This window comes from Mustela putorius, unplaced genomic scaffold (assembly GCF_011764305.1).
Source record: "Mustela putorius furo isolate JIRA1106 unplaced genomic scaffold, ASM1176430v1.1 tig00000056_pilon_pilon_pilon, whole genome shotgun sequence".
Taxonomy (NCBI): domain Eukaryota; kingdom Metazoa; phylum Chordata; class Mammalia; order Carnivora; family Mustelidae; genus Mustela; species Mustela putorius.
In genome coordinates, this window is record NW_025421263.1 from 1421175 (window position 1) to 1439437 (window position 18263).

The following is an 18263-nucleotide window of genomic DNA, read 5'->3' on the forward strand; positions in this document are numbered from 1 at the left end:
TCCTGATCAAAACTCTTCAAAGTGTAGGGATAGAGGGCACATACCTCAATATCATCAAAGCCATCTATGAAAAACCCACCGCAAATATCATTCTCAATGGAGAAAAACTGAAAGCTTTTCCGCTAAAGTCAGGAACACGGCAGGGATGTCCGTTATCACCACTGCTATTCAACATAGTACTAGAGGTCCTAGCCTCAGCAATCAGACAACAAAAGGAAATTAAAGGCATCCAAATCGGCAAAGAAGAAGTCAAATTATCACTCTTCGCAGATGATATGATACTATATGTGGAAAACCCAAAAGACTCCACTCCAAAACTGCTAGAACTTATACAGGAATTCAGTAAAGTGTCAGGTTATAAAATCAATGCTCAGAAATCAGTTGCATTTCTCTACACCAACAGCAAGGCAGAAGAAAGAGAAATTAAGGAGTCAATCCCATTTACAATTGCACCAAAAACCATAAGATACCTAGGAATAAACCTAACCAAAGAGGCACAGAATCTATACTCAGAAAACTATAAAGTACTCATGAAAGAAATTGAGGAAGACACAAAGAAATGGAAAAATGTTCCATGCTCCTGGATTGGAAGAATAAATATTGTGAAAATGTCTATGCTACCTAAAGCAATCTACACATTTAATGCAATTCCTATCAAAGTACCATCCATCTTTTTCAACTAAATGGAACAAATAATTCTAAAATTTATATGGAACCAGAAAAGACCTCGAATAGCCAAAGGGATATTGAAAAAGAAAGCCAACGTTGGTAGCATCAGAATTCCAGACTTCAAGCTCTATTACAAAGCTGTCATCATCAAGACAGCATGGTACTGGCACAAAAACAGACACATAGATCAGTGGAACAGAATAGAGAGCCCAGAAATAGACCCTCAACTCTACAGTCAACTAATCTTCGAATAAGCAGGAAAGAATGTCCAATGGCAAAAAGACAGCCTTTTCAATAAATGGTGCTGGGAAAATTGGACAGCCACATGCAGAAAAATGAAATTGGACCATTTCCTTACACCACACACAAAAATAGACTCAAAATGGATGAAGGACCTCAATGTGCGAAAGGAATCCATCAAAATCCTTGAGGAGAACACAGGCAGCAACCTCTTCGACCTCAGCCGCAGCAACATCTTCTTAGGAACAAAGCCAAAAGCAAGGGAAACAAGGGCAAAAATGAACTATTGGGATTTCATCAAGATCAAAAGCTTTTGCACAGCAAAGGAAACAGTTAACAAAATCAAAAGACAACTGACAGAATGGGAGAAGATATTTGCAAACGACATATCAGATAACGGGCTAGCGTCCAGAATCTATAAGAACTTAGCAAACTCAACACCCAAAGAACAAATAATCCAATCAAGAAATGGGCAGAGGACATGAACAGACATTTCTGCAAAGAAGACATCCAGATGGCCAACAGACACATGAAAAAGTGCTCCATATCACTCCGCATCAGGGAAATACAAATCAAAACCACAATGAGATATCACCTCACACCAGTCAGAATGGCTAAAATCAACAAGTCAGGAAATGACAGATGCTGGCGAGGATGCGGAGAAAGGGGAACCCTCCTACACTGTTGGTGGGAATGCAAGCTGGTGCAGCCACTCTGGAAAACTGCATGGAGGTTCCTCAAAATGTTGAAAATAGAACTGTCCTATGACCCAGAAATTGCACTACTGGGTATTTACCCTAAAGATACAAACGTAGTGATCCGAAGGGCCACGTGCACCCGAATGTTTATAGCAGCAATGTCCACAATAGCCAAACTATGGAAAGAACCTAGATGTCCATCAACAGATGAATGGATCAAGAAGATGTGATATATATACACAATGGAATACTATGCAGCCATCAAAAGAAATGAAATCTTGCCATTTGCGACAACATGGATGAAACTAGAGCGTATCATGCTTAGCGAAATAAGTCAAGCAGAGAAAGACAACTATCATATGATCTCCCTGATATGAGGAAGTGGTGATGCAACATGGGGGCTTAAGTGGGTAGGAGAAGAATAAATGAAACAAGATGGGATTGGGAGGGAGACAAACCATAAGTGACTCTTAATCTCACAAAACAAACTGAGGGTTGCTGGGGGGAGGGGGTTTGGGAGAAGGGGGGTGGGATTATGGATATTGGGGAGGGTATGTGCTTTGGTGAGTGCTGTGAAGTGTGTAAACCTGGTGATTCACAGACCTGTACCCCTGGGGATAAAAATATATGTTTATAAAAAATAAAAAATTTAAAAATAAAATAAAATAAAATAAATGGTGCTGGGAAAAAAAAAATAAATGTGCAGTAACTAGATGAATAAAATGATAGCATTCTACATAACAGTATGACAAAAAAGATTTGAGATTATGAATAAAGGTTTGAATAAATGGAGATACGTAGCTTAGAAAAAATAGGCGTATGTTTTTAAAAGGTCACTTTGGTTTAAATTTACTCTATACATGGTGTATTATCACTTAAAATCCTTACTATATTGTGGAAAGGATCGTGATGAACCTGACAAAACGATTCTAAATTTTACTTTCAAGAATATGGAAGTGTGCTTTTTGCATTATTTATGTTTGTTAAAAAAAGAACCTATAAAAGTAACAGAAGAGGGACGCCTGGGTGGCTCAGTTGGTTGGACGACTGCCGTCAGCTCAGTTCAGGATCCTGGAGTCCCAGGACCGAGTCCCGCATGGGGCTCCCAGCTCCATGGGGAATCTGCTTCTCTCTCTGACCTTCTCCTCGCTCATGCTCTCTCTCACTGTCTCCCTCTCAAATAAATAAATAAAATCTTAAAAAAAGAAAAAAAGTAACAGAAGAAAAGATGGGCAGATTTTAAAGATAATACTGGCGTGGAGAAGGCCATTCTAAGTACAACATGAACGAGAGGAATGATAGAAAAGAAGATTAATAAATTTAATTATAATAAATACTTATGTATTGAATAAATACTCCAAGTGAGACTGAAAAACAAATAGCCAATAGGATAAAGTACTTTCTGCATACATGACAAATGTCTACTATCCTTAATATAAAAAAACTCTTAAAAATTAGTAAGAAGTTTCACCCCAACAGAAAAATGTGCAAAATAAAAAAATACAGCTCACACAAGAAACATCTTTGCTGCTCAAAAACACTAGTGAGAGACTAAGGTCAGAAGAGTGGGAGAACTGATATTAAACTCGAGAGCTCAAAGTACAAAACATTTCCCATTTGTGGAATACTAAGATTTTTTTATCTGATATAAAGTATTTCAAACTTTATGTCATTGCTCAAAGAAATACTGGTGTTATATACAGAACATGAGTTTAATATTGACTACAGGTCTTTCAATTAAAAAAAAAAATGTATCCTACACTTAACTCTGCCTAGAGTGCCCCAGTGCAGAGATACTTATCCCTTCCAGACACTTGGCTGCCCACAGTGTCCTAAAGTGCAGTAGGAACAGTCCCTCGACGACAAGGCAAGGCCAGGAGACCTGGCAGGGGACATCTAACATTCACACAGTCCTCCCCTTTTCAGCCTCTGCTTTGCATCCTGCGCCCAGTATTCTAGAGGCCCAGGACTCCATCACCAAATCCCAGAAAGGCTGGGTTCTGCAGCACAAATCAGTTGCCCATCACCCCACCACTATGTTACACTGCAGTTTTCTTGGACTCTGAAGTCTGTTACAACTTCTCTTTTTGGTTTCTAGCTTTCAAAATGCTGTCCATCTTATTTTCACTCTTGTCTTTCCTCCTTTAATGCGTCGTTTTGACATTGTATTTTAAAAACAAAACAAAAAGACCCATTTCTGTCACTTTAGAGGGAACTAAGGAGAAAGCAGAGGTAAATATGTATGACTTTTATCCATTACCTTAATCAGAAGTCTGAACAGCTTCAGAAATCATACTGTCCTATTCCCTTGGTGTCATGGATCTACTAAAAGTTCATTTCTAACTTTAAATACAAATTCCTAGTACAACCTGCCACAAGATACTCCCCTACAACAAGCACTGTTTGGAATAAAAGCTTAACGCAGAAAGAAATTATACATTCTCCCTTAAAATGGTCATTCCTAATAGTTCCCAGCTCCTGTCTACAGATTCAGTTAAATTCCAAAATTTTATCAGTTTAGCAAACCAAACTCAACTATAAATTAAATACTCCAAGGTTCAATGTGAGGGGGCAAAGTGGGCTATAGCACGCAGGAAATAATGACTCTCTGTACTAACCTGTGAAAGGACCACGACTACAGAAAGCACACGGAGTGCACAAAACCAGCTGGCGGCTGGTGCAAAACAAAGGTGGGCTCAGGCCTCACGACAAGTTTCTGAGCCCCAACACCACTTCTTCACAGAAATTTATACCACATACCTGTGCCTTCTAATATTTGGCCTAGAGATTCTGGGGGAGTGAGAGATTAAAAAAAAATAATCCATGTTTCAATGTTAATAACATTATTAAACATTCATTAAAAGTTGGGTTTTCTTTCCTTTGATTTTGTTTTGAAACATTGGCAAGAGCATTAAACCTTCCGGGAAAAGAGATTGTTTTGTTCAGACATTTCTGAAGAATATGGCAATCTTTTTATAGTCATTATATAAGAAAATATACTTCACTTAAGTAAAAATTTCACAATGAACTCACAAGCGTAGATAGTGTGCTAGATGGGGGGCAAGTCTTTTGCTAATACAAGGATCTCTGGCCCAATGAATGGAGTTTGATCGTAGTTCTTACTTTAAGTAAAAAAAGTAAAAATAAAAAATAAAAATTTCATTACCATTTTGGGATTATCCACAGATGATTTCATGAGCTCCAATACAACAAAATCTAGATTTTTCAATAATTCAGTGTTGATTGCCTCTGAGAACAAGCTATAAAAATACTCTCCATGAGAAAAGCTGACCATGTTTCTCTGGGACACTCCTGAGGCTGGCATAGATAACATTGCTGTGTCCAGGAGAAGATTCACAAGGTGTTCACACTAAAAAAGCAAGGAAAGGTACAATGACATATGTACATATTTTACCTGTTATAGAAAGATTACTGGGAAGCTGCTAACTTTGGAAGTGAAAAATCACACAGTAATGTCTAAGAGAACCTGGTACTTGAAGGCCTGGGTTCAGGTTTGAATTGTATACATTTCAATGAACTTGCATTTTCTAGGTGTCATTTTAGGAAAGAAATCTTTCTTGACTCATGTTTCTCCCAAATTTCCAGAAAATCTTATTATAGTTGCTTTGAGGGGAGAAGGTAGTAAGGGCATTTTTAAGCCATTTAAATATGTAATTTGTTTACATTAAGTGAACAAATGTGCAAAGAAGAGCTTTCTGCTGCAGCAGAAGACAGGTGGAAGGAATGAACACAAAGGACTGGCTAACAGATCTCAGCTATAGCAGAGACTATTTGAGGCCAGCTCTGGACAGTCAATAATCCATGAAGGTATCTTTTTGCGGTGCCTCTGAAATTATCCTCCAGGAGTGCTCCCAAATCAGCCTTCTGAGGATCACAAAAGACATGGGAAGAGGAAGCCACTGTGTCAACACAGTTTAACTTTATATTTGCAAAATGTTCTCTGCCTTATAAAGTCTTTTTGGAAACAAAGTACGCTAGACAAAACCCCAACTTAAGAATACTGTCCTATTTCTTTTATTAAAGCAAATCTTTTAGAAAGGAAGTCAGATCAAGGACTTACCCAAATTACTAAATTTAGACTTCCAGCTAAATTCTTATTTTTAGAAGCACACTGCAAGTGAGCTATATATTTACATCATTAGAATAGCATAGCATGTAGCTGCTGCTCCTACCAGTCCTCCAAAAGCAAAGGCCAACTCCAGAAGTCCATTGGCTAATCGCTTACAACTGGGGTCTAGTGAAGGAAAATACTCTCGCTCATCTCCAGGTGCAATGCTTTTATAAACCAGGGAAAGAAGTTTTGTGCCAACAGAATGATGCTGATCTGCGGACTAAAATAAAGTGAACAATGAAACATCCAGCAGTAAGATATTTTATAGAAACACAAAATTTTACCTTTCATGAATTAAAAAAAAAAAAAATCCATGTTCATTAACACTGATTACATTCTAATTGTCAGGAAAATGTTCACTCAACTTTGCTTTCTATGCTATATTTTTTCATTTATATTGCTTAGCCACAGAGGCACAATACCAGTTCATCCCTAAAGTTCTTCAAAAGACTGTTGGAAATATAAATGTCCTTCATTTTATATTTATAAATTTTTATATTTATATTCTAAGTTAACACATGTCTAGCACAAGTAATTCTTTAATACCCATTTCAGCACATTTCATACATACAGGATGTTTAAAACATATACATATATACATATATATGTATATATATAGACTAATTAGCTTAATAAAGCTAAGGGAAAAGTGAAAAACAAATTGGCTGTGGTTACCTGAGATGGTAATACAACATGCAAAAAACCAGCTCTGTGAAGTTGTTTACAAGCTGACACAACAGACACCAGCTTGGCCCTGTCCACATAAGCATCAGGGCCATATAGGTCAACAGCACAGAGCTCCTCAATGCTGCCATGGGAAAAAAAAACAAAAATAAACAAGATGAGTGTTGATCTCACTAAACTAGCAGGATACAATGAAAAATTATGCATGTTCTGTTATAAATGTGTTCATTGACTAATTGACACTTAAATTCATTAAATGACCTTGGAAAGCAAACATGGGTTAACAATGAACATGGGGCCCATGAACTTATCCAGCCATGGAAATAAACATGGGGCTAAGCCACATCTGAGGCTTGCTTACCTTCAGGTACAGGGAAAGCATGTGTTAAATAGAGGATTTTCAAACAAATGATGAGATCCTTTAGGAAATGAGGCTATAGCAGAAACACATACAACTGCCAGAGTATGTTATAATCTTAAATCCCAACACAATACTGATCCCAAGCATGATCTGAATGCCCACCTCCGTGCTGTTATTTTTTCCTTAAGGTGCATCTCCAGGGTGTCTTTGTATGGGGACTTCTTTAGTGCTTTTATTAGCTTCACACAAACATCGGGAAGATGATTCATAACTAGGACATCACCAATATTGAAACCTATGCTCGAGGGCTCACATAGGGTTTTCACCAATAGTTTCATAAAGTTTTTGTTATTACATAAATCCTTCTCAAGGAGCTGTAAAAGATGATTTGGAGAAAAAAAAAAAAGAAAGAAAGAAAGAACAAACGAACATCTATTAGTCAGCACTTAGATTTTCAGTAGTGTAAGGTCCATGAAGCCGGGAATTTTTGCCTGGCTAGGGCTGGGGTTGGAAACTTCCTCTGTAAAGGGTTAGAAAATAAATATTTTAGGCTTTTTGGGTCCTATGGTCTCTGCTGCAACTGCTAAACTAATTGCCATTATAATGTGAAAGCAGCCACAGACAATACATGGACAAATGGGGTTGGATGAGTTCCAATGAAAACTTTACAAAAGCAGGCAGCAGGTGGGATTTGGCCTGTGGACCATGGTTTTGTGGCCCCTGGTTTAGAGAGATGTTGTATCTGCAGATAGGGCCTGGCACACAGTAGATACTTAGTATGTATTAAATGGAAAGACTGACTAGACTTTGTTTATATAATAAGCCTGACAGATACATTTACAAGTAATGCATGTTTCCTAAGGCAAATGTTTGATCAATTGTATCATAAAATGTGATATACAATAAAACATTTAGAAAAACTATTTTGCATTTAATTCACACAATAAGAATTTGAAAATATATGAAAAATTTTATTACTTTCAAGAACAGAGAACTCCTACAGCAATGGAAATTTCTAAGAAAGCCAAAACCACTTTTAATAGGTGTTGGAAAATATTTTTCCAGTGCCAAATACTGATTCCAAACTAACAGAGCACCAGGAGTGACCTACCTTCCAGCCTTCTGGGGAGGTGCTGAGCAGCACTGTGGTAAATTCCATAATCCGTACCACAATTGTGCATTTGCTATAATTATATCTTTCCTCCTCTTGTGGGCTAGGTCTGTGACCTGTTGTCCCAGTGCCAAAGCACTTTTCTGCTGCCGTAATATCATGCATAGCAATGTTTTCTAAAAAGAAAGCCATTGCTTTCCAAAGTGAAGACTGTGTTTCAGTACCTAAAAAAAATTATACTGAATTATTAACATATGCTTCCTTCTAACTCCACTATGATAAATGTAAAATTCCTTCAGTATAGGCATAATATACTTTTAGTAAAAATTCAAACAGAAAAGGTTTAAAAAGTATGCATACCAATTTCTATCAAATGTTAAAAAAGCTCATATACTTTGATCCAGCACTGAAATTTTATCTGAATGAAATAATGGCAGAATTACAAAGATGTTGTTTATATGGATGTTCACTTTAGCATTTTTTTTAATAATGAAGAAACAGAAACAACAGAAATGTCCTTCAAAGAGGCCAAAGAAAAATTTTGGCAGTGGTCTTTTTATGGAAACAACTGCATTAACTCCCAAAAGGACTTTTTCATAAAACTCACATGTCTAAAAACATGAAGGTGCTGGTTCTCCCGTGCCCCCATCCCTACTTCTCTCATGATTACCTGTCTTGCTTATGAAAGAGAGACAAAGCAAACTTCTTTCCTCAGTCTTACCGCAGTTGTGTACCAGAGGGTAAAGACCTCCCAAACAAAGGGACAATCTTAGGAAGTGGTATACATGTTGAAAGAGTAAAGGTAATGACTAAGAAATGCTTTTATAGAGGTGCTTGGTAGTTCAGTCGGTTAAACGTCTGCCTTCAGCTTAGGTCATGTTCTCAGAGTCCTGGGATCAAGCCCTACAACAGGCTCCCTGCACAGCAAGGAATCTGCTTCTCCCTCTCCCTCTGCTCCTCCTCCAGCTCATGCTCTCTCCCTCAAATAAATAAAAATCTTTTAAAAAAATCTTTTTTTCAAAAACAAAAAGAAATTCTTTTTTTAAAAATACATATTTTATTAATTTATTTGACTGAGAGAGAGAAATCACAAGCAGGCAGAGAGGCAGGCGAGAGAGGGGGAAGCAGGCTCCCCACTGAGCAAAGAGCCAGATGTGGGGCTCGATCCCAGGACCCTGAGACCACGACCCGAGCCAAAGGCAAGAGACTCAATGCACTGAGCCACACAGGCGCCCCCCAAAAGAAATTCTTTTATAAATCTGAGGGTTTCTAATTCTGTTTCCATAAAATTTAAGTTCATCAAAATGCCAACTTGACATATCATTAAAAATAATGTTGATGACAGATCACTATATAGTCAAAGAAATGATAAAAAAAATATTAAGAATTTCATTTTCAAACACCAAATACCCTTGAATTCAGCAGAGCAGAGGCTATAAGACACATTCCAATTACAGATATGCTAAATGTGGAAAAACAAGGAGCATTTTAGCATTATTCAAATATGACACTTGTTTATGTGAACAAGTTATTTTTTAGTAACATCTATACAAAACAAAAATAGAATTCTAACCCTATAATTTTAAATTTTATGTGTAATAATTATTCAACAAAATTTTTATTATGTTTATCTTATAGTGGTAACAAACATAAAGTGCCCTAATAACAAATGCAATAATAATACAACACAGAAGAAACCTGTGACATATAGACCATTTTGTTACAAAGACATAGAATTATGAGTAAAAAGATAAGCATAAAAACAAAATACTTAGGATAAGAAAATGTCAGGGGTATGGAATGGTGAGAATAATTCAGGAACTTGCAAAATTTCCAGAAACTGTTAAAGAAACTGTTAAACCTGATGATGTTAAATAAAAAACCTCTACAGTAAAAAACAAAACAAAACAAAATTTAAAAAAAAAATACAAAAAACAAACCTCTACAGTATTTAGGCTCCATTAAATATAAATATATTTTAAATTAACATATAATGTATTATTATATTAGCCCCAGGAGTACAGGTCTGTGAATCGCCAGGGTTACACACTTTACTTCTCTCACCATATCACATACCCTACCCGATGTCCAAGACCCCACCACTCTCTCCCTCCACCCCCCACCCCCAGGAACCCTACCTTTGTTTTGTGAGATTAAGAGTCTTATGGTTTGTCTCTCTCCCGATCCCATCTTGTTTCATTTATTCTTTTCCTACCTCCCAAGCCCCCCACATTGCATCTCTACTTCCTTATATCAGGGAGATCATTTGATAGTTGTCTTTCTGATTGACTAATTTCACTAAGCATAATACCCTCTAGTTCGACCCACATCGTCACAAATGGCAAGATTTCATTTCTTTTGATGGCTGCATAGTATTCCATAGTGTGTGTGTATACACACACACACACACACACACACACACACACACACACCACTTCTTCTTTATCCATTCATCTGTTGGTGGACATCTAGGTTCTTTCCATAGTTTGGCTATTGTAGACATTGCTGCTATAAACATTCGGATGCACATGCCCCTTCGGATCACTACATTTATATCTTTAGGGTAAATACCCAGTAGTGCAACTACTGGGTTGTAGCGTAGCTCTATTTTCATTTGAGGAACCTCCATGCTGTTTTCCTGAGTGGCTGCACCAGCTTGCATTCCCACCAACATGTAGGGGGGTTCCCCTTTCTCCACACCCTTGCCAGCATCTATTGTTTCCTAACTTGTTCATTTTAGCCATTCTGCCTGGTGTGAGGTAGTCTCTCATTGTGTTTTTGATTTGTATTTCCCTGATGCCGAGCGATGTGGAGCACGTTTTCATGTGTCTGTTGGCCATCCGGATGTCTTCTTTGCAGAAATGTTTTTTCATGTCTTCTGCCCATTTCTGATTGGATTATTTGTTCTTTGGGTGTTGAGTTTGGTAAGTCCTTTATAGATCTTGGATACTAGCCCTTTATCTGATATGTCGTTTGCAAATATCTTCTCCCATTCTATCAGTTGTCTTTTGGTTTCGTTTACTGTTTCCTTTGCTGTGCAAAAGCTTTTGATCTTGATGAAGTCCCAATAGTTCATTTTTGCCCTTGCTTCCCTTGCCTTTGGCAATGTTCCTAAGAGGAAGTGGCTGTGGTTGAGGTCAAAGAAGTTGCTGCCTGTGTTCTCCTCAAGGATTTGGATGGATTCCTTTCTCACATTGAGGTCCTTCATCCATTTTGAGTCTGTTTTCATGCGTGGTGTCAGGAAATGGTCCAGTTTCATTCTTCTGCATGTGGCTGTCCAATTTTCCCAACACCATTTGTTGAAGAGACTGTCTTTTTTCCATCGGACATTCTTTCCTGCTTTGTCGAAGATTAGTTGACCATAGAGTTGAGGGTCTTTTTCTGGGCTTTCTGTTCTTTTCCATTGATCTATGTGTCCATTTTTGTGCAATTGCCATACTGTCTTGATGATGACAGCTTTGTAATAGAGCTTGAAGTCTGGAATTGTGACGCCATCAACTTTGGCTTTCTTTTTCAACATTCCTCTGGCTATTCGAGGTCTTTCCTGGTTCCACACAAATTTTAGGACGATTTGTTCCATATCTTTGAAAAAAACAGATGGGATTTTGATAGGGATTGCATTAAATGTGTAGATTGCTTTAGGTAGCCTAGACATTTTCACAATGTTTGCTCATTCAATCCATGAGCATGGGACATTTTTCCATTTCTTTGTGTCTTCCTCAATTTTAAATTTTCATAAGTACTTTAAATTTTCTGAGTATAGATTCTTTGCCTCTTTCGTTAGGTTTATTCCTAGGTATATTATGGTTTGGGGTGCAACTGTAAATGGGATTGACTCCTTAATTTCTCTTTCTTCTGTCTTGTTGTTGGTGTAAAGAAATGCCACTGATTTCTGTGCACTGATTTTATGTCCTGAGACTTTTCTGAATTCCTGTACAAGTTCTAGCAGATTTGTACTGGAGTCTTTTGGGTTTTCCACATATAGTATCATATCATCTGCAAAGAGTGAGAGTTTGACTTCTCTGACAATTTGGATGTCTTTAATTTCTTTTTATTGTCTGATTGCTGAGGCTAGGACTTCTAGTACTGTGTTGAATAGCAGTGGTGATAATGGACATCCCTGCCGTGTTCCTGACCTTAGCAGAAAAGCTCTCAGTTTTTCTCCATTGAGAATGATATTTGCTGTGGGTTTTTCATTGACGGCTTTGATGATATTTAGGTATTTGCCCTCTATCCCTACACTTTGAAGAGTCTTGATTGGGAAAGAATGCTGTACTTTGTCAAATGCTTTTTCAGCATCTACTGTGAGTATCATATGGTTCTTGTTCTTTCTTTTATTAATGTATTGTATTACATGAATTGATTTGCGGATGTTGAACCTGGAATAAATCCCATGTGGCCATGGTGAATAATCCTTTAAATGTACTGTTGAATCCTATTGGCTAGTATTTTGGTGAGAATGTTTGCATTATGTTTATTGAGAATATAGGTCTGTAATTCTCTTTTTTGTTGGGATCCTTGTCTGGTTTTGGGATCAAGGTAATGCTTGCCTCATGAAATGAGTTTGGAAGTTTTCCTTCCATTTCTATTTTTTGGAATAGTTTCAGTAGAATAGGAATTAATTCTTCTTTAAATGTTTGGTAGAATTCCCCTGGGAAGCTGCCTGGCCCTGGGCTCTTGTTTTGGGGGAGATTTTTGATGACAGCTTTAATTTCCTTACTGGTTATGGGTCTGTTCCGGTGTTCTATTTCTTCCTGGTTCAGTTGTGGTAGTTTATAGTTCTCTAGGAATGCATCTATTTCTTCCAGATTGTCAAATTTGCTGGCATATAGTTGCTCATAATATGTTCTTATAATTATTTGTATTTCTTTGGTGTTGGTTGTGATCTCTCCGTGTTCTTTCATGATTTTATTTATTTGGGTCCTTTCTCTTTTTGATAAGTGTGGCCAGGGGTTTATCAATCTTATTAATTCTTTCAAAGAACCAGCTCCTAGTTTCGTTGATTTGTTCTATTGGGGTTTTTTTGTTTGTTTGTTTCTATTTCATTGATTTCTGCTCTGATCTTTATTATTTCTCTTCTCCTGCAGGGTTTAGGCTTTCTTTGTTGTTCTTTCTCCTGCTCCATTAAGTGTAGTGTTGGGCTGTGTATTTGAGACCTTTCTTGTTTCTTGAGAAAGGCTTATACTGCTACATATTTTCCTCTTAGGACTGCCTTTGCTGTGTCCCACAGATTTTGATCTGTTATGTTTTCATTTTCAATTGTTTTTATATGATTTTTTCAATTCGTTTTAATTTTCTGGTTAACCCATTCATTCTTTAGAAGGATGCTGTTTAGTCTCCATGTATTTGGATTTTTTCCAAATTTCCTCTTGTGATTGAGTTCTAGCTTCAGAGCACTGTGGTCTGAAAATATGCAGAGAATGATCCCAATCTTTTGATACTGGTTGAGACCTGATTTAGGACCCAGAATATGATCTATTCCGGAGAATGTTCCATGTGCACTAGAGAAGAATGTGTATTCTGTTGCTTTGGGATGGAATGTTCTGAATATATCTGTGATGTCCATCTGGTCCAGTGTATCATTTAAGGCCTTTATTTCCTTGCTGATCTTTTGCTTGAATGATCTGTCCATTTTAGCGAGGGGAGTGTTAAAGTCCCCTACTATTATTGTATTGTTATTGATATGTTTCTTTGATTTTGTTACTAAGTGGTTTATGTAGCTGGCTGCTTCCATGTTAGGGGCATAGATATCTACAATTGTTAGATCTTCTTGTTGGACTGACCCTTTGAGCATGATACAGTGTCCACCTCATCTCTTATTATAGTCTTTGGCTTAAAATCTAATTGACGTGATATAAGGACTACAACCCCGGCTTTCTTTTGACGTCTATTAGCATGGTAAATTGTTTTCCACCCTCTCACTTTGAATCTGGAGGTGTCTTTGGGTCTAAAATGAGTTTCTTGTAGACAGCATATTGATGGGTTTTGGTTTTTTATCCATTCTGATACCCTCTGTCTTTTGATTGGGGCACTTAGCCCATTTACATTCAGGGTAACTATTGAGAGATATGAATTAAGTGCCATTGTATTGCCTGTAAGGTGACTGTTACTATATATTGACTCTGTTCCTTTCTGATCTACTACTTTTAGGGTCTCTCTTTGCTTAGAGGACCCCTTTCAATGGTTCCTGTAGAGCTGGTTTGGTGTTTACAAATTCTCTTAGTTTTTGTTTGTCCTGGAAGCTTTTTATCTCTCCTTCTATTTTCAATGATAGCCTAGCTGGATATAGTATTCTTGGCTGCATGTTTTTCTCATTTAGTACGCTGAATATATCATGCCAGTTCTTTCTGGCCTGCCAGGCTCTGTAGATAGGTCTGTTGCCAATCTAATATTTTTACCATTGTATGTTACAGACTTCTTGTCCCAGGCTGCTTTTAGGATTTTCTCTTTGTCACTAAGACTTGTAAGTTTTACTATTAGATGATTGGGTGTGGACCTATTATTGATTTTGAGGGGGTTCTCTGTGCCTCCTGGATTTTGATGCTTGTTCCCTTTGCCATATTGGGGAAATTCTCTCCAATATACCTTCTGCTCCTCTCTCTCTTTCTTCTTCTTCTGGAATCCCAATTATTCTAATGTTGTTTCATCTTATGGTATCACTTATCTCTCAAATTCTCCCCTTGTGGTCCAGTAGTTGTTTGTCTCTCTTTTGCTCAGCTTCTTTATTCTCTGTCACTTGGTCTTCTATATCGCTAATTCTTTCTTCTGCCTCATTTATCCTAGCAGTAAGAGCCTCCATTTTTTTATTGTACTTCATTAATAGCTTTTTTGATTTCAACTTGGTTAGATTTTAGTTCTTTTATTTCTCCAGACAGCATTTCTCTACTATCTTCCATGCCTTTTTCGAGTCCCGCTAGCACCTTGAGAATTATCATTCTGAACTACAGATCTTTATCTATATATCTATATTACCAATATCCGTACTGATTAGGTCCCTGGTCTTCAGTAGTGCCTCTTGATCTTTTTTGTGTGTGGTGAGTTTTTCTGCTTTATCATTTTATCCTGATAAGAATATATGAAGGAGCGAATAAAATACTAAAAGGGTGCCAAAGACCCCAGTAAAATGTACTTTAACCAAATCAGAAGAGACCCCAAATCATCGGGGAAAGAAAAGGGGTAAAAAGAAGTTCAGAAAAAATATTTAAAAATTAAAAAAAAATAAAGAAAAAATATAAAAAAGAAAAAAATATATGTATTCAACTGGTGAATAGAACAGGTCCACCCACTTAATTTTGGGAGTATTTTGGTCTCTTATAAGAAACAACCTCTCCAGAATTCAAAGAATGAAAAACATATATAAGAGTAAACACGACGAAGGGATGGAATATGACTACAAAGATAAAAATTAAGAAAAAAATTTCTAAAAAAGGTGTTGATAGGGCGCCTGGGTGGCTCAGTGGGTTAAGCCTCTGCCTTCAGCTCAGGTCATGATCTCAGGGTCCTGGGATCGAGTCCCACATCGGGCTCTCTGCTCAGCAGGGAGCCTACTTCTTCCTCTCTCTCTCTCTGCCTGCCTCTCTACCTACTTGTGATCTCTGTCTGTCAAATAAATAAATAAAATCTTTAAAAAAAATAAAAATAAAAAAGGTGTTGATAAGTTGGTTGGGAGAATAAACAAAAAGAAAGTGGAGAGAATTTGCTCAGGCTGGAGATTAGAACAAAGCCCTGTGCTATTGTTCTATTAGAAGAAGTTGTATCCCAAATTTTTTTAGAAGAAAAAACACTATATGTATACAAAAAATAAAGTTAGATACTGGGGCGCCTGTGTGGCTCAGTGGGTTAAAGCCTCTGCCTGCAGCTCAGGTTGTGATCCCAGGGTTCTGGGATCAAGCCCCGCCTTGGGCTCTCTGCATAGCAGGGAGCCCGCTTCCTCCTCTCTCTCTGCCTGGCTCTCTGTGATCTCTGTCAAATAAATAAATAAAATCTCAAAAAAAAAAAAAAGTTAGATACAATGAAGGATAAAATATGAGTATAACAAAGCTTTAAAAAAGATTTTTCTGAAGGTATTGTTAAGATAAACTAGTTAAAAAATGTTGAGAGGGTAAAAGTTAAAAAAATAGAAGAAAAAAATAAAATTACAAAAAATTAATTAACTTTGCAAGACTAAAGAATCATGGGGCGAAAGCCATGATTTCCATGCTTTGCTTTCTCCTCCTCTGGAATACCGCTATTCTCCTTGGTAAGTGAACTTGGTTGTGGCTGGATTTCTTGTGGATCCTCTTGGGGAAGGACTAGTAGTGATTCTCAAGTGCCTTTGCCTGAGGCAGAATTGTACCGCCCTTACTAGGGGCCAGGCTACGTAATCCACTCTGGTTGGCTTTCGGGAGCTTTTGTTCCCTGAGCGCTTTCTGTAGAGTTCCGGAGGATGGGAATGAAAATGGCGGCCTCCTGGTCTCCAGCCCAGAGGAGCTGAGAGCTTGGGGCCCTACCTCAGTGCGCCCTCAGAGTAAAGCCTTCCATCACTCCTGTCTCCCTGGCCTCCAGCTGCGCTACAAGCTCATCCAGCCTGTGACCAAGTGTCTCTGTCTCTGGCACACAGCCCCACCTGAGTCTCCAAACCCCACAGATCCCTGCGCTCTTCCAGGGGTGTCTCCCGATCTCACAGAGCAGTGGCCTCTGCCACAGATCACAATTTAAGGTAACCCCGAGTTGAGAGCTCACTTCTCGGCTCTATCTTTGTAGCTAGCTTCCCTCCTTTAATACCTGTGAGCTCTGCAACACTCAGATACCTCCAATCCTTCTGTGACCCTGCAGGACTGAGACCACGCTGTCCCCGGGTGGGTTTCACCCCGGAATAGTCTCTGAAGCGATGTCCCTCAGTGGTGCAGACTTTTAAAAGTTCTGATTCTGTGCTCCGTTGCTCTGCTGCTTGCCGGGAGCTGGCCCTTCCCCACCGCAGTCTATCTTCCTGTCACTTTGGATTCACTTCTCCACAGGCCCTACCTTTCAGAAAGTGGTCGATTTTCTGTTTCTAGAATTGCTACTCTTCTTCTCTTTGATCTCCTGTTGGATTTGTAGGTGTTCACAATGGTTTGATAAGCTATCTGCTGATCTCCTGCTACCTGATGTCGTTTCAGCCTGCTAATTCTCCACCACCTTGACTCTCCCCTTCATACATTTTTAAAGTAATGCTAACAGTTTTATGTTAAAATGCCCACATTTATGATATACCAGAAATTATAACTGAGAGCAATGAGGAATAGAAAGTACATTGTTTTTAATGTCCCCCACTCCTCACAAGGTTAATGAAAAGGTTGAAGACTGCTTAATTGTGACATCTTTGCTTAATTTAGTAATATGTGACCATTTAAATTAGCTTAAGGTACATTTACTGACATAAAAAGACATCCAATATGTTAAGTTTCTGTTTAAAAGTTAAGTTTCTTTTTAAAAAGCAAATTACAGTAAAGCATGCAATAACTGCACTATTATAAAATAAAAATTAAAATATTACATGCACAGAAAAAGTTAAGAAAAGTATATGCTACACTTAGTGTTTTTCACTAGGTAATGCAATTAGGGGAGACGGTTTTACATATTTCCTATGCTTTTTTCTTGTTGAAATTTTCAAAAATGATATATGAGATCTCATAAAACGACAAATTTAAGGTACGGTTTGCAAGTGAACGAACAGCACTCTGCTGTTAAGTTTCAGAACTTATCTGACCTATCCTTTAAAATCCCAAACTAGAATCATGCAGAATCCCATGCCAGAGAGTCAGATCTTGAAAGCATAAAATCTGTTTTCCTGAACCCCAGAATGTGTGTACGCACATACATTATACACTCCCCACTATGTCTGGCTCCAACTTCTTCAAGCTAGAAGGACAACAAGATAGCCTGGTTCTTTCTCCCAAATTCCTGAAATACAGACTTCACTCTGATAGAATTAGAGACTGGTAGTTTCTTTAGTCAGCCACCAGAATGGATTCTCTGACTACATTGAAAACCATCTAAATGATAGAACATATCTAACAGGGAAGTTGAATATCCAGCCCATGAGACAGGATTTAGGTGAAACCCTTGAAGACTAAAACAGCCTGCTTAGACAACCTCGGAAGCCTAGAGCAACTTGTCTCTCAGCTATGGTCTGCTCCAGATACTCTTCTAGGAGAGACACACTTTCCAGGAGTCATATCCAACTTCCGAGGTCCCATTTAAGTCACTAGAAGGATGAAGTCTGCCATCTCCTTCTTCTAAGCATGGATTAAGGAGCACACAAAATACCCCACCCTGCATTCTATCCTCTATAAGCAACACTGTCATCATACTACAGTAAAAACATTAAGGAACAGAAAAATAGAGACA

At 38.0% G+C, this 18263-nt stretch overlaps 1 protein-coding gene across 7 annotated transcripts in view; it reads right to left on the bottom strand.

The window, feature by feature from the left end:
* Positions 1–18263, bottom strand: part of PRKDC (protein kinase, DNA-activated, catalytic subunit) — a 249288-nt gene that overhangs the window by 155173 nt on the left and 75852 nt on the right. For all 7 annotated transcript variants that reach the window (XR_006607272.1, XM_045081811.1, XM_045081746.1 and 4 more), the window contains 5 exons: positions 7896–8119; positions 6947–7158; positions 6415–6547; positions 5801–5959; positions 4774–4977 (listed from right to left, as the gene is read on the bottom strand). Coding sequence is in view for 6 of the 7 variants with exons in the window: in XM_045081811.1 (XP_044937746.1) it covers positions 4774–4977; positions 5801–5959; positions 6415–6547; positions 6947–7158; positions 7896–8119 (932 nt within the window). In the remaining variant the exon portion in view is untranslated. The remainder of the gene's footprint in view (positions 1–4773; positions 4978–5800; positions 5960–6414; positions 6548–6946; positions 7159–7895; positions 8120–18263) is intronic.